General features: G+C 35.6%; 2 protein-coding genes across 3 annotated transcripts; one reads left to right on the top strand and one right to left on the bottom strand.

Annotated features, from left to right (window-relative positions):
- The first annotated feature begins 2,031 nt into the window (after positions 1-2,031).
- LOC113706812 (uncharacterized) lies at positions 2,032-5,142 on the top strand. The gene is made up of 4 exons (XM_027228835.2): positions 2,032-2,487; positions 3,034-4,008; positions 4,388-4,435; positions 4,599-5,142. Exons 1-4 carry the CDS (start codon positions 2,260-2,262, stop codon positions 5,013-5,015), a joined length of 1,668 nt encoding a protein of 555 aa, XP_027084636.1. The 5' UTR covers positions 2,032-2,259; the 3' UTR covers positions 5,016-5,142.
- Positions 5,143-5,854: 712 nt separating this feature from the next.
- LOC113706806 (magnesium transporter MRS2-11, chloroplastic) lies at positions 5,855-15,627 on the bottom strand. 2 transcript variants are annotated; one of them, XM_027228822.2, is made up of 14 exons: positions 15,110-15,627; positions 14,230-14,302; positions 13,769-13,839; positions 13,373-13,458; positions 13,133-13,223; positions 12,461-12,529; positions 12,008-12,088; positions 11,742-11,907; positions 11,576-11,621; positions 9,987-10,067; positions 8,893-8,975; positions 6,886-6,929; positions 6,675-6,778; positions 5,855-6,326 (listed from the first exon to the last, which is right to left on the bottom strand). In XM_027228822.2, the coding sequence occupies exons 1-13, from the start codon at positions 15,488-15,490 to the stop codon at positions 6,683-6,685; spliced, it is 1,368 nt and encodes a 455-aa protein (XP_027084623.1). In that variant the 5' UTR covers positions 15,491-15,627; the 3' UTR covers positions 5,855-6,326; positions 6,675-6,682. The 2 variants fall into 2 exon arrangements, with proteins under 2 accessions (XP_027084623.1, XP_071914227.1); XM_072058126.1 differs by lacking the exon at positions 6,886-6,929 and having other exon boundaries at positions 6,053-6,326.
- Positions 15,628-16,860: the final 1,233 nt, after the last annotated feature.

The following is a 16,860-nucleotide window of genomic DNA, read 5'->3' as shown; positions in this document are numbered from 1 at the left end:
AACACTGACCTCCCCTAAGAGGAAATTGGGCCCTATTGCTAACAAAAGATTGTGAAAATTTACCTTTATACCCTAATTATTTGGAGAAACCCAATGAACGAATTTTGCAAAAGAAACCTTGTTTCTTGTCAACAAATTAAGTAACTAATTAAACTACCAATGAGTGTTACTTTCACATATTTAATTTATGTTAAATACAAAACCTACCGGTTTTCCTTTCGAAAAAATATTAGTGTCACACTTTTTGAATTTTACTTACAAACATTTATGTATTTAACATAAATTAAATGATTCAAAATAAAATATCCATAAATAGCTAGTACTTTATTCATGTAATGGAGGAAACCAATAAAGAGCTGGTATGTTATGGGCATTTTCTTTTTATTTTATTTTACTTTCATATATTTAATTTATGTTAAATACAAAACCTACCAGTTTCCCTTTCGCAAAAATATTAGTGTCACACTTTTTGAATTTTACTTACAAACGTTTATGTATTTAACATAAATTAAATGATTCAGAGTAAAATGTCCATAAATAGCTAGTACTTTATTCATGTAATTGAGGAAACCAATAAAGAGTTAGTATGTTATGGGCAATTTCTTTTTTTAAAAATATTTAATTTATGTTAAATAGATAACCTACCAGTTTCCTTTTTGTAAGAATATTACTGTAACACTTTTGAATTTTACTTGCAAACATTTATGTATTTATCATAAATTAAATGTTTGATAGTAAAATACCTATAAAGAGTTGATACTTTGAATAGGTAATGTCCATTTGCCCATAAACTATACCTCTTGAAGTTTATTAATTGTTAATTGGTTTGTAGTGCTTTATCATTCATCTGCCAATACTACTTAGCATGCAACACAAAGGACAAATCCGGCACAAATTTCTCATTTCATTTCTTAAAACAATATTTTAATTGCACTTTTTCTAGCTTGGATTAAATATGCAACAGAATCAGTAAGTTCAAGAGAGGTTAGTGCTATTTCTTAAACTATAGGGAAAGTGACTGCTAGTGTTAGAAATTTCAGGGGAGGTTTCTGCAATTTTCCCTAGTTTAAAAGACCAATTAGTGTGTTTGGATGTGTGACTATTTGGGAAAAAAATGTATTTACATCAATAAACACATTTTCTGATCTTCTTATCTATTGTACTATCTTTTGATTTCAAACATATCACATTAGAAAATGTGTTATATTAATTATTATAACTTTTTCAAATAATTTTGCATCTAAACATGCTTAATCTTCAGCAGATTTACATGCACATAACATAAATCTTCTTTTACAATTCATAACCACTTGGTTACTCTTAATCATACATGGCATACATGGAAAATTCAATAACTCCTGAATTAAGTCAGGAATACTATAAAAAGTTCAGAGTTAAATTAAAAAACAAACTCCCGAATTATATGCACTTCAATTCAGAAAATAGCAGACTTTTTCACTTGTTCAAAATTTCCCCCCAAATCACGTATAATTGTGGAGTTGCACAAATCAGTGATCCATTACAGAGTGGAGCGGCATATACCACTTCCATACACAATGGCACTGAGAACTAAACCGTCACTATCAATCATTACTTCATTGCTTTAATTTCCCGGCAAGGCAGACCCCTCCCCCGCATCTTTATTGCTATAACCATTTTATTTCTTATCTTCCTTTTTTTTCCCTTAAAAAAAAGGAAATACTCTGCTGCAAATAAGTAGTAATAAATAATAATCCCTGAACCCAGAAAAAAAGGGTTTGTTTGGATAAGAGTTTATTTGAGATAATTACTGTAGTATATTTTATAATGTGATGTATGTGAAATAAAAAAGTGATTCAAAAGATAAAAAGTTAATTGAAATTTATGAAGCAAATTATTTTATTTGAAATCATTTCAATCCAAAACAAATTCAATAAGAAAAATAAAAAAGGAAAATAAGCAAAACTAATTTACGAAAATTAAAGCAAAAAACAATTTAATGCTGTAGTGAAAAAAAAAACACGCACTCACACACCTCCCTCCTCTCTCCCACTTGAACTAAAAATAAATAATATCGCTAAATATAAAAAAAAAAGAACAGTAGAAACCCTAAATTTTCCCTGTTGTCTCCCCCTTTCTCACATACACACGCACACATAGTAAGAAGTATCTAGAGATTCCAAGAGCGAGCGAGCGAGCTGGGGTTTCAGATTCGACCGTAGATTTGGATTGCGGCGGGTTAAATCATTTTCCGGGGCTTCGATAGCCGGTGATTTGGTGATGGCGGAGGTGGCTAACGTCCGGGAGGAAAGGAATGGAGACGATCGGAGTGAGACGAGCGATTACGATTACACGTCGGAGGATGAAGGGACCGAGGATTACAGGCGCGGAGGCTACCACGCTGTCCGAATCGGCGATTCCTTCAAGCACGGTCGATATGTGGTGCAGAGCAAGCTTGGTTGGGGCCATTTTTCCACAGTTTGGCTTGCTTGGGATTCTCAAAAATCTGTAATTTTGTTTCCCAATCTCTATAGAAAAATGCATATGTTTGTCTACACATTTTGCTGATGCTAATTTAATTCATGTGTAAAGAATGATGCGTGTGTGTTTGGATGCGTACGTGAGGAGATTATGTTGTTTAGGAATTAAGCATATCTATGAAATTACTGGTTCTTTTCTGTATAACTGACCTAAAATCTGGACTGATTTAGTTGAATTTGTTGTGGCAATGCTTTCTTGATGCAAGAGAAGTATATAATGGGATAGCTTTTGATTCGCATTGGTTTGAATTGTAACTTGAGCTTACGGGTCGTTTTATTCTTCTGTTTCTAGCAATTACTTGCATTTGGTCTTTTTCCTTTCCTTTTCTCTTTTTTTGGCCTGGGTTAGGGGGCCAGGGAGGGGGTGGTGGTGGTTAGGTTTAGGAGGCACAGTGACAGAGTAACTAGAAAATGCATGATTTTCTGGGCCATTGATGCCTATATCATGAACTTGTTGTATTGTGCCGGTAACTGACAATGTGATAATATTTCTGTTGCTGCTTTTGGGGGTTAGAGGTATGTTGCTTTAAAGGTTCAGAAGAGTGCACAACATTACACTGAAGCTGCAATGGATGAGATTACAATATTGAAGCAGATTGCTGAGGGAGACCCAGAGGATAACAAGTGTGTGGTGAAGTTATTGGATCACTTTAAGCATTCAGGGCCTAATGGGCAGCATGTATGTATGGTTTTTGAGTATCTGGGTGACAATCTTCTGACCCTTATTAAGTACTCCGACTACCGAGGGATCCCGCTTCACATGGTCAAAGAAATTTGCTTTCATGTTTTGGTCGGTTTGGACTACCTGCATCGCCAGCTTTCTATAATACACACAGATTTGAAGCCAGAAAATATACTACTATTGTCAATGATTGATCCATCTAAAGATCCAAGGCAATCAGGTGCACCGCTCATTCTTCCTTTGAGTAAGAGTAGGGCTTTAACTGAGGCTGGGTCCTCTAAAGATGCCAAGACTTTGAACGGTGACCTAACAAAGAATCAGAAAAAGAAAATTCGTAGAAAAGCTAAACGAGCTGCACAAAGGTGTGCAGGGAAGGAAGCTGCAGAGGACATTGAGCAAGATAATGAGGCAACAAGTGCTGAAGAATCTTGCCATGATGAGAAAACCAATGTGGACTTTGCTGAAGAGCAATCCAACTCTTCGGCTGCCAAAGATAAGTCACCACTAGGTGAAGGAACAAAGGATGGACATCAGGGGAGTAAAAGAGGTAGCCGTTCTATTAGGCAGAAACTGCTCGGTGAGGTTGATCTTAAGTGTAAATTAGTAGATTTTGGAAATGCATGTTGGACATATAAACAGTTTACAAGTGATATTCAGACGAGGCAGTACAGGTGTCCGGAGGTCATTCTTGGATCTAAGTACTCAACATCCGCTGATCTATGGTCATTTGCTTGCATATGCTTTGAGCTGGCCACTGGAGATGTTCTCTTTGATCCTCACAGTGGCGACAGCTATGACAGGGATGAGGTATGTATTACTAAAATGAGCATTATAATCCATCAATTCCAAAACTGTAAATACCCCTACATTAACAGGGATCGTCTTGCCAAATGTATGGTTTTTCTCTGCCTTTGGTTCTTTAATTTTATCATCTGCATCTGATTATCTTTTAGGTACTTTGATTGTGACCTTTAAAACTGATATCCTTGCCAAGTTGTGACTCATTCAAGTTTTTGTTGGCATTTCAAGATCTATTTTTACCTCTTTTAAGTACCTATTTAATTCCAGCTATCTATCTGTTAAGTGAAACCAGTCCTTTAATCCTGGCAAAGGATTCAATTAGATGCAATATTGGTGATTGTGGTCTAGTCTATCATAGAACCTTACGTATATCTAATTTTTGCAGGATCACTTGGCCTTGATGATGGAGCTTCTTGGGATGATGCCACGTAAGGTGAGGGGATTTTTTATGCTGCGCTGAAGCATGTGAAAAGAATACATTACCCCCGCCTGTTATTATGTTAAATGAACAATCTTTTGTAAATGTCTTTTTGAACTTAAATTTAGTATAGTTGCCTAAGGCTACAATTTTTGAGCTCATTAGATGCATCTTGCAGATTGCTTTGGGTGGCCGCTATTCACGGGAATTCTTTAACAGATTTGGAGATCTAAGGCATATTCGTCGATTAAGATTCTGGCCCCTTAACAAGGTGCTAATGGAAAAATACGAGTTTAGTGAGCAAGATGCAACTGATCTGGCAGATTTCTTGATACCGATACTTGATTTTGTGCCTGAGAAAAGACCTACTGCAGCACAATGTCTTAGTCATTCATGGATCAGTACAGGCCCCAGGCGGCTTGTGCCATCTTCTTGTAATCCTCCAATGCAGGCAATTGAAAATGGCAGTGCTGAAAAGAAGAGAGATAAGGATGAGAGGGAGGCGATGGAAGTTAGAGTTGGGAATATGAACATTGATGGTAAATCAAAGCAAGTTAAAGATTCTCCATCAAATGTAAACCTACCAAAACAGTGATAGTTAATTTATTCTGGTATTGCTTTGTTTTATGTTGCCGTTGACCCTTTTGTGGTTCACAAAGTTTAGTAAATTAAAATGTTTGCTCATTAATCATCAAAAAGTTTAAGCTGTTAGAGGATAGCAATTTATTTCTTTGTGCATTCGAGTATCCAGCCCATCAGTAGTACAAGTTCTTTTTGATAGAGCCAGCACATAAACGCTTTGTTCTATTGGGGATGGTTATATTGCTAGTGATTGTTTCTGTGTATCAAAAGTATAAGGGTAATTTTGCTTGTGGCACTATCTGTTGCTCTATTGGGAACCATGGTTTTCTCTGTGGCTGTGCGCAATTAATCTGAAAGGTTGTAAACCACCGGAGAATTTAATGAATACTTTGAGCTTGAGGACGAAGATCCCGCTTTGAATGTGATTTTTGACGAGCTCACATTGACATTTGTTAAGTAGCCTAACGAATCTTACATAACAATAAAGTTGGGCTCTACTGATTTTTGTTTTCAATTTGTTGTTTTGTGTACTAATACTTTATATAGAACTACATTATGCATTCTCTTGAATAAAGTTCCAAAAAAAATTGAACAAGATAAAAATATGAATCAGTCTTTAACATATTGATAGCGCATTCAAACTAAATATTACATGTGTTGTTAAAATGTCAGTGTAAAAAACATTAATAATGTTTTTCTACGTGAAAACAAACACAAATCTGGTCATTGCAATTGAAGATTGTTTTGAAAACCATTTTATGCTATTCAATGTAGCATTTTTTATGATATGATATAAATGAGATAAAAAGTAGTGGTTAGAAAAATAAGAAAAAGGTGATTAGAAAAAGCACGTTTAAGCCATAATGTCGAACCAACCTTCCAAATAATTAGTTTTCCAAATGCAACTTAATTGGAGCCAACCCGACAAAGAATATAATTCAGCTACGTTAGAAGGGAAGACAGATCCATGAACGAATTATCTGTACAAATGTTTTTGTCAAAATATTACTAGAATCTATGACTATTGCAAGTATGATTGCTGAAGCTGAATTCTTTTCATCCATAACCCTAACTTCAAGTCTTTATGGAAATCCACCTCCATTAGTTTGACAATTTGTCTGGAAACAGTTGGAAGTGTCGAACAACGCTATACTGCAATGCAGCCTTCTCGTCCACTCTCATACTTCGCACTTGGTTTGCAACTTTGTATGCATCACAAGTACAAACCAATCTCCACAGTGGTCTTATAACTTATCGTAGTAGCACAAAGCATTTTATCTTTCCGAGTTGACTTTCATACTCGATTGCTTGACATAAGAAAAACCTGTGGATCTCATTTTTATTAGGTAGCAGGTGATAAATTGTCTTGAAGCACCCTAGATAACAGGAAGCAATAAATTTCACTTGAGACAGTTTAGGCTTTCGCAAAGCATCGGCAATACGAAGCCAAAGGCCTGCCATGAGTAGTTTTTACTTTACAGAAACCATTATCCTAAAAACGACTACTATAGTAACTTTGAAAACCAGTAAAGAGAGATTTTTCTCTGCCTTTGGGGCCTTTTGCTTTCCTGATGAATTCATTTTTGTTTTATTAACTTACTGAAAACATGATCTGAGAAACGATACAGTTATAGAAACTTCATCACCAGCAAGGGAAGAGAGTTAAACTTACTTTAATGTCTACAGGATTTTCCTTGCCCTTAGATACCAATACGTGAGGAAAAAGCCCACAATAGCGCCAACTATGATCCCGGCTGTTGTTAGCCAAAATGCAAACTGCATGATTCGAAAGAAGATGAACATACAGAATAAGTTGTGAATGACAGTATATCAATACAGATACAAAGACGGAAGCTAGTACATAGTGGACAAAGAAGCTATACCACATGCTCTTCAAGATACGATTTCAAGTTCATGCCAAATATACCTGTAAAAAACATGAGCAAATGAGCAGCTCATGCTGGAAATAGTCTTCATTCCGAAGAAAACGAAAGAACTAAGGCACAAGGGTGACCTCAGATTGAGTTTTTAAAATTCACTAATGACACACCAATAAATTGAAAACTCAAAAATTCATATTTGCAATTTTAGTCATAAGAACACTCCTGTTCTCAATATGCAGTAAATTCACTCCAATAATTTTCTATTAATTCTTACTCAGTCTGCAGAAAGCTTATCTGTAATGCGTTGGAGGTGTATATAGACTACTAAATGATTCGGAAATCCTTTGTGAAGAAAGGGTAACAGCATAAACAGTACTCTTATCTTTTAGTCTGGATGGATGCAAGTTCCTTGCATAAAACTGAGATTAACAGCCTCCCCATCCCCTCCCCTCCAACAAAAGAAAAAAAAAAAAGAAACCAAAAAAAACCCACCCTCCAGTCAGAATATTATCAATGCAAAGTAGAATATTAAAATCATAATCTTAACCCATATGTATCCGTGGCATCCAAATATTTCTAGCAGGGAAATCAAGCTCTTATAGCTTATAAAACTCAATTTGACAGAGTCATGGCAATAAACACTTTGGCTTCTCTGAAATCTTCCTTCATGCAAAGTGCACACACAGCACCAATGCACCTATGACAAGAGTTTCCACAACATGGTACAACACTTGAATCTCCTGAATCCGACTTTCTACCATGTATGCTTACCCAACAATCCTTGCACATGTGATTACTCTCTTCTAAAAGTGCTCAAATGGATACTGCCAAAAGCCGGTTTAGTAAACGAACGAACTAAATCGTGCACTAGACAACAGTAAGAGCTAATATAAAATGAAAATGGTCCAAGTTTGTTTTAATAAAATTTTTAGGTGAGTCAGGTAGCATGGATCATGGATCTTCCTATTTGCAACCCCCCCCCCCCCCCCCCCCCAAACAACAACAAAAAAACAAAAAACCAGCCCACAGAAAACCCACTGCCAAAAAAAAAAAGAAAAAGAAACCTAGTTTAAGCCTGTGAAGGTTTTAGCCACTATTAGAAACATAATTAGCTAATATATCTGACATCAGAACTAGAACCTAATTTCTCCTTGCTTTTGGCTTTCACAGTTTCAACCAATTTTATATCAACATAAGCTACCTGAAAGTGCTAATCAGAAGCATAGATGTCAAGTAGGAATCTAATAATTAACAAAATCAAAACTAGAAAGATATGCTTATGTCCTACAAGACTGAAAAGTGAAAAAACCAAATGTGCTATTCCAGAACAGGCTCTTGAAAAGCGAATGCATGATAATGAAAGACAAGGATTTGTAATGCCTTAATAGCAATTATCATGTCTTGACTCTGATAAAATAATTATTTTAAAAAAACAAGAAACAATGTATATACTGTATCCCTCCCTCTTTAGAGCCCCTCTTTAACATGTCTCTAGCTGGGTGTTCACATGTGTGAGAGTCAAGCTAAAAAAATTTCAAGCACATCTTAAGTTGTATCACTCAAGACCAGATGCAACAACTTTACACTAATTGCACTTCATATTTCAGATCAAGAAAGAAGGTGTCTTTCTCATACGTACTTTTATATGGACAATATACCTATGCTCTACATTTTGTGATTCATATGCAGATTACCACTTTGAGATATCTTTCAAATATTTCATTTTCAGAAAAAGTAGATGCATGTGAGACATACATATGCATAGGATCTCCTAGATTTCGCCAATTGATAGCCTGGAATGCAGAACATCACAGTCGCTCACAATTTGGGGAAACACATCACTTCATTTGGACAAAAATGATCAACTGATAATACCTAATCTAATGTGATGTAAATGGGAAGAACTTTAAATTGATCTCTAACACTCGATGATTGAGAAGAAAACAGTGCAAGTAAAGAACATACAGATTGTCCAAATAAAAGCAAACATAGTTAAGGACTAAATACCAGCAACTAGAGCACCAACTGCAACACAGAATGCGCCAACCTGAAGAAGAAGCTCGACTCTGCTCACCTCAAGCCTCCGGGAGCTAAATAAGAAAAGAGACATTATACCAATAAAACCATTGACAACTGGCGAAATTCCTAGCTTCAATGAAGAGTACTATCACTTAAAGATAAAAGATTATGCTACTATCTTTATTGCCTTTTGAGCCTTGCATCCATAACATTGACAGATAAACCATAATTACCTATGCATTTTACTATTCTGGGGATGGTAACACACGTACAAGACTAATGGTTCCCTATGCCCATTGTTTTATCCTTATTGTCTGCATTTTTGTGTCTCTGAAAATATTATTGCAATTATGCACTGCATCTATGCTTTTGCTTGTATTTGGTTAAGACCGCATCACCAAGAATGAGATCTGACATCATTTTCAAGTAATTTCTTGTTACTATTTTTATCATTTTGATTTACTTCAAAGTTTAAGTATGAAAACTCTACCAAATTAGTTGTGCATCAATATTTACAGATTTAAGGCACTAGCGACTGCTCCCAGTAGCCAACGTCTGCTCTATACAACTTGTAATTTCAGTGTTAAGTTCTTTCATACGACAATTAGATTTCACTGTATTTATTGTTAGAGCATCCTAGTAACACCAGCAGCACACAAAATTTATGCGTACAAGCTACTTCAGTTGCAAAACTTGCAATACTTGAAGATGACTTCAACTAAGTAAACTCAGCTCAAACTTCACAGCATGCAGCAATATGCAAGCCACTAATTACTATTATTTGCAGGTAAGCAGTTTACAATACACAAGCTGCTGGATTCCCATGTTGTTTCACCAGCATGAACAGTGCTTCTTTGCTGGTCATGTTTAGTAATTTGCAGGATATATTGCTTGCAAAACCACAGTTATTAGTTTTAATCACTTTCAAGCCTTCATCCTTAATTTGCATCCTGACATCTTCTCTTTCAGGTCTCATTCATCCTTTTATTTTTATTGGAGTCTCTACAAAGTGAAAGATCTAATTCTTTGAATATTTATCCTGAAACAAATGAAACTAAGGAACACTGGAGAAATACACTAACCTTAGGTTAACAGCAATTGAGTCTTCCATTTCTTTTGCAGAGTCAAGAAGCCTCTCGGCTTGACCATCACAAGATTCACATCTACAGTAGAAAGAAGTAATTAAGATTAACATATCCCAAAATCCAAAAAAGGAAAAAAAAAGGAACAAGACAACTCCTAATAAATGCATTTGTAAAAAAAAAAAAAGAAAGAAAATATGCATCGATAATTTTTGCTGCAGCAAATGCAGGTCAGTGGGCATCTTTTAATAGCCTTTTCTAGGGAGGCAGAGAAAATTGACAAACATAAAGTGGAAGAAAGTAAGGAACTCCAGAAATACATGATGAATTAACACATATGGCAAGATATTTATAAAGAATCTTCTTGACACCAATCAACATAGTAGAAAACACCACCATGGAGAGAGACTGCAGTACTTCATCAGCTGCTATCATCTTGAACAAATATTCAAAGAATGAAACCACTACAGGATCAATTTTCAGGACTACATTATAGCCGGCTTATAATGTTCAGATCATAAAAGAAGGCTTTTCTTGTACTGATAATGAACCTTGAAACAAAGCAACAACTGGGATCACTTTTCCCTGGTGCACCTCTTTTGACTTAATTGACCAGGTATTTTCAAGTTCTTCATTCAAATGCTGTGAAAGTTCAGGACACACCAAACCAGTTTCAAGCAGGAACAGTTAACAGGATAAATTTCCATGCACAAAATACACTCCTAGAAGAAATCAATAGAGACAAGCATACCCTATAGTATAATCTCATGCATCTTCCCAAATCAATATCTACCCACAGCCAATGGCCTGCTAATTATCTTTCCACTTGCGCAAAAGTCACTAATGCAATGGTTAAGAGGTGAGGTTCGCAAAATTAATTGTGCCTAAATGCCGACATACTAGGAAATTCTAGTTCACAACCTCTCCTTCGGGTGAAATTCAAATATCAGTGAAAATTGCAAGCTATTACAAATCCCCAATAAATTACAGATTGATAGGAATACAAATCCTCATATTATCTACAAGACATCTTGCAGTTTGGTTTTAGCCTTATGAAAACATCCATGACAATGTTTCCGTAATATCAGGACTCTAAGGCTAAGTTTGGGAGTTTAGGATAGAAAAGAAAAGAAGGGAAAACTTAAGTTATGAGAGAAGAGAAGAGAAGAGAAGGGATTGTTATGTTGTTTGGGAGTTTTGAAAATTAGTGGAATGATTTTGGATATGAACGTCATTAAATATTTGTTTAAGACATTTTTAAGGATAAAATGGGTATTTTAAAAAACTTTCATAAGCTTCCTCCAACTTTCTCTCCATTTCTCTCCAATTTGGAAGGAAAAATTTTGCATACTATTCATCCTCTTAAATCATTCAATTTCCCTTCTTTTCTTTCCTACTAAAAACTAACAAATGAAAGAAAAGCTAACTTTCTCTTCTTTCCCTTTCTTTTCTGTCCGAATCCTCCACTCCCAAACGAAGCCTAAGTGGTCTGAAGGGAGCATCTCTGGCTCTGCTTGTGTTTGATATGAGTGAATGGAAAAATTAGATTTCAGCGCTTGACATGGAGAAAAATGAGCATGAGAACTGACCGTTGCAGATAGTTTTCCAAAAGCATCTCAATTTCTTCCTCCTCCTCTGCAAACGAGAAACAAGCAAGAAATAGCAGATGATAAGATCAAATAGCCCATTTCATCTTGCCAAAAGTATGTCATCCTGAACATGGAAGCACCATAGACAAATCAATATGTTCCTCACCTTCAGCGATCTGTTTCTCCAGAGGAACAGAACATTCCATTTCACTATTTTCTTTGTTAAGGGTGCAATTTCTTCCCATGATGCATATACGTCTTATTTCTGGAGTATCCTCAAGAATATCAAGAAGCATTTGCTTGAGAGCCCCAGCCCTTGAACCCAGTTCAACCTTTCATGAAAAGAGTCACATCAACTAAATTATTTCAGAAAATCACTTCTCAGAAAACATCTTAATATATCTTGAGCAAAGGCATAAACTAACTGTATACCAATGTATGCTTGCTAATACGAAGTTGCTCCAACATATCAGCAGTTAATCGGTTTGGCAAAACCTCCAGTAAAGATTGGACCTACAGTAAGTGGCAGCATATGTTTGTGAGCCAGTAAAGTAAGACACAAGGATCAGAATTCATATCGCACAGTGGAAAGCATGATGCGCAAGACCATGGTTTTCAAAGATAATTAATCTAATTGAAACAAGGACAACTCTCTACTTCTTTCAATATTATGCCAAAACCAATGTATACATGATAAATGTCTCCAATGTTTAAGTAAACTTGTGGTCCACAAAAGCATAATGCTGGAGTGGTACCAGAAGACTAGGGTCTGTTCTAGTGACCAATTTTACCCTAAATCCCAATTCTTCCATTCCATAGTCAACCTATCATCAAATTGTTCAAAATGCAAATAAATCAATGTACTCACAGTGTCTCCATACTCACACGTGGTTCTAAATCCATTAGTCTATGCTCCAATCGCTGTATTCGAGAATGCAAGGCTGCTTCAACCACCTGAAATTATTTGCTTATGAAGATTTTGGGAAACCTCAGAAATGTAATTTAAAAACAAGGACAGGATAGGATTCAGCTTTAACATGTTTAGATAAAAGAATAAGCATGGGAAAGTAGATGAAGATAAAAAATGCTACAAAAGGCCATAAAGCTTTTGGCAAGGATATTTAGCAAAAGAAGCAATTCACAACTAGAACACATATGAATATGAAGAGATGCTGTCCGAAGGATCATTTTGAGCAATACAAAATAAATTGGCAATTACAAGATATTGGTACTTGGGCAACAAAAACAACTTTGGATGTCATTCTAATTTGCCTCAATTTTCCACAGTTTTTAATCACAGATTGGCCCCCTGAGAGACTTACTAATCCTGATAGCTATTGCATCTGAATTTGCAATCTAAAAGTCACTTGTCATGGCCAATTGCATAACAGCAAGAGAGAATGATTTTGGATTATTTCTGACATTAAATGGCATTAACCTGGTTAATACTTTGAAACCAGAGACAGTTAATTCCTACGAGAAATAAGAAGTTTGTGGATTGATGACCATGCAATTGAAGTTTCACAATCAAATCATAGGCTAATGGTAACAGACTACCTCAAGCACAAATGGCATTGATGGTCCTCCACTCATGTTTTTAGGGTTTAAGCGAGGCAATAATGCATCAATGAAAGCTTTTCCTCCTTTACTGCAAAAGATAAGGAGAGCAAGGGTTATAATAATTAATCTGTTCTCGTCAATCATAACCTTAACTATTTAATTAACTAAAATAACAGTACAAAAAAGCAATAATAAATGTCTACTTAAGTAGCATCATCTAAGTAATCAGGTGTTTACCGGTTATAGTTAAAAATTAAAACACTTTCTTGCATCACTATTGCCCGTAAGGAGCCCAAGTTCAAGAGAATTGCATGCTCGCGAACCTAGAATAGAGATTTGCAGAGGTCAATGGAGATCAGAATCAGACAGAATTTAAGCAAAACAATCTGAAATTCCACATTTCAGCATCAAGTTTTGGTGAGAGAAGACCCTAATCAACTATATCAATCCCCATCCTGTTTTAAGTAGTTCCAGAAAGACGTGTGTGTGTGTGTGTAAACATATATGCATATATCATCCAGTATGGACTTAGGTAGGGCACAAGAGAAAGTATAAACATTGCAATGCTGCAACTAATTTTGCAACTAAAAGAGGAACAGTCACAGGCAAGAAAGGGTGAGATTTGATGCCTACCAACAAAGAAGGCATTGTGTTTGTCAACCACAATGATGGATCGACACTTCTAACATCCCGAGGACGAAGACCTGGAAGTGAGTACATATCAAGAGATTAAAATGAGATCTATTTCAAGAGAGAGGGAGAAATAGATAGATATATATATATATATATATATATATATATATATAGAGAGAGAGAGAGAGAGAGAGAGAGACCAAATGAAACAGTTTATGCGAAAGCCTCAAGATTAAATACAAAGTCATCCATGAATATCCATATGGAATGGCATACAAAATATTTGGCATACAAAATACCAAAAATTCCTAAAAGAAAAAAATTCTAAAATCTAAGCTCCAGCTCACAATATATCTATCTTGCATCAAATTCTGAACTCTATACAGATCTTTACCTCCGAAATAAGAAAACTCAACTTTGTTTCAAAGAAAATAAACAATTTCAAGAAGATTCCTGCTCACCACTTGACTTCAGCAAGTGCCGTCTGTTTATTTTCCGTGTAGATACCATCCCATTTAACTTCACTTCCACCACCTATTGGAGGAAAATCCATTAGCATGTAAGACATAATCCTCCTGATTGTATATCCCAGAAGAAAACAAACGTAATCAAATCAAAAGAGCATTCACACAAGTTGCTGATACAAATTAGAAACTTCATTATAAGTGGATAAGCCCATAGTTCCTCATCTCCACATATCAAGAATAGTTCCTTCACTTTTCTCAAAATTTCATTTATTTTCAAGTAAAATGAATAAATTCCAGAACTCATAGTAGCACCGTATCAGTAACTAAGTCGAAAAACTTCCTTTCTATGTTCACTCCAAAAACGGTTTCTTGGTTGAAAATCCTATTCTATTGTAGCCTCTTAGAATTTTTCGAACATTAGAACCTCTTTTCTGACAGTTACAAGTGCAACCTTCTGACATAATCTCTCCGTCCAAAGTATTGTCTTACTATAAATTTCATTTTTACTGGTTGAGCCTATACTTCTGCATCCCTAACATGTGAAGGGCCATTCGCTCACAATATACAAATTCTGCTTGTTAGCTACCATACTACCTCGATTCTTTAGCTTCATTTTGAACATACAAATTTCACAATTAATAGTAGCTCTGCATCAGTAGCCGAGTAACAAAGTTTTCCTTTTCTGAGATTATTTTGCAAGCTATTTCACAAATTCTGATTTCCACAGCAACACAAATATCAATTGCTTCAATAATCTCATCTTAATTGCTTACCAACTAGCTCAATTTCACAAATTATAAACTCAGGATTAATTCCAAAAATCACGAAATCACACTCAAAACTTTTAGGAACCAAGTAAAAATGGCATGATCACCTCATAAACAGGTTCGCGGATCCCAAGGGAGAGTGAATCCCCTGTGGATGTAACAATCCTCTGCGAATTGGCGGAACCATTCGGCAAATCCTGCCTTGCCAAATCCAGTTGGTTCCCGACATTATTCTCATCATTACCTTCGTTACTGACAACCTCAGCCTCTTTTTCCTCCGTGGAATTCGAAAAACACTTAACTCTCACCGGCACTGGCCGGAGAGCTTCACCGTAGCTTCTACGCAACCTTAGCGAACTCCGCAAAACTAGCAACGCATTTTTCGAATCGGATGCCTCCAGACGCGATCGGAGAAGTGAATATCCGGTGAGGAGATCGTTAAATTGGGAGGAGTGAGCTGGTAATTGGAGGAACTGTAAAGAAGCCATAGAGAATTGGTAGCGATCATGTGAGGAGGTTTTATCAGTGTGTGAGTGTGTCTTTTGAGATAATATGGTGAGGTGTCGTCGTCAATCATCTCTCTGTATAGAGGTATACGTATATAGATCACGCAGTGTGGGTGCTGTCTGTGTGTGGTTTCTGAGGGAGACAAGGAACTATGAAGTTGGTGGTGGTGAATAATCTGTGAAATTAAAATCAGAAATACTTCAATTTTTATATCTGGCGTGGCAATTACTCAACTTTTCATTCTCTGAGAAGTGAAGTTTGTGCTTTTTCACCCCAGAATTTTTTTTTTTTTAATTCTTTCGACCTTCCCCAACCGCGCCTTTACCTAAATTGCTGAACTCGAATATGCTTTTTCGTTTTGAAGGAAAATAATTTCAGAAGCCTTGGACACTTATTAGAAAAATCCAAAGTTACTTTCATAAATTCTAAATTATTAATAAAAAATTTTAATACAAAAGTAAAAAGAAAACATCATAAAATTGATTTTTTTCAAAATTTAGAATATAATACCAACAATCAATCAACTGAGAACAATTTGAGAGTGACCTTATTCATATTCATAAATTCAATAATTCTTTTCCACCATATAAGTAGGAACAAAACCATAAAATCATATAAATAGGAATAAAATCATAATTTTTTGTGTAAGTGAGAGGGTTCGAATTTGGAACCTCTTCTCGAACCCCAAATTACCTAGTCCATCCACTCTTCCCAAAACAAAATCATAGTTAAAAGTCCTTTGACACTAATATATTCTAGAACCATAAAAGTAAAACTTCTTGAAAAGATAAAAACATAGTAGAGCACAAAAAAAATTGAAGGATTAAATTTTTTATTCATTGACACTACAAATATTTTCAAGTTTAAATGCATGACCACTAACTTAAATTTGAATTTAAAATCTAAATTTTGAACATATATCATGCATTCTACTGTAATAGTGCATACACTGTGAGCATATATAAGATTTAATCAAAAACTCAAATCATGTAAAATAAAAGGATCACAATTGCAATAACAACATCATAAAGTAGATCTAAAAACCTAAAAAGCATATGATATACACATCAAAATAGTATATGATAGGCCTATGCAATATCTACAACATCCGGTGCATCATGGATCGAAGTGCATGGCAATGAGCCAATGACTCTAGCAAGAGCAGAAATTGCCGCCAATTCCATGGAAAGTCATACGCCTCAACAAGTTAATGCTCTAGTATAAAATAAATACAGCTATACAAGAAAAAGCCAATATTCCTATGTCAAATGGAGTTCTAACCATCTCTTGCAGCATCAAATCGAGTTCTAACTATCTCTCGTGCCATGGAGAACAAGAAGAACATGCCATA

This window comes from Coffea arabica, chromosome 1e (assembly GCF_036785885.1).
Source record: "Coffea arabica cultivar ET-39 chromosome 1e, Coffea Arabica ET-39 HiFi, whole genome shotgun sequence".
NCBI lineage: Eukaryota > Viridiplantae > Streptophyta > Magnoliopsida > Gentianales > Rubiaceae > Coffea > Coffea arabica.
This window is presented reverse-complemented; position numbering and strand designations above follow the sequence as displayed.

What these genes read in the sequence shown, in the direction of transcription:
- LOC113706806 (XM_027228822.2), bottom strand. Translation starts at nt 15,490, where the DNA reads ATGGCTTCTTTACAGTTCCTCCAATTACCAGCTCACTCCTCCCAATTT. An exon ending in ACACAATGCCTTCTTTGTTG is followed by an intron (nt 13,459 to 13,768) that starts GTAGGCATCAAA and finishes TCTCTATTCTAG; the next exon opens with GTTCGCGAGCATGCAATTCT. An exon ending in TAATGGATTTAGAACCACGT is followed by an intron (nt 12,089 to 12,460) that starts GTGAGTATGGAG and finishes CACTTACTGTAG; the next exon opens with GTCCAATCTTTACTGGAGGT.
- LOC113706812 (XM_027228835.2), top strand. Translation starts at nt 2,260, where the DNA reads ATGGCGGAGGTGGCTAACGTCCGGGAGGAAAGGAATGGAGACGATCGG. An exon ending in ACAGCTATGACAGGGATGAG is followed by an intron (nt 4,009 to 4,387) that starts GTATGTATTACT and finishes TAATTTTTGCAG; the next exon opens with GATCACTTGGCCTTGATGAT. An exon ending in TTGGGATGATGCCACGTAAG is followed by an intron (nt 4,436 to 4,598) that starts GTGAGGGGATTT and finishes TGCATCTTGCAG; the next exon opens with ATTGCTTTGGGTGGCCGCTA.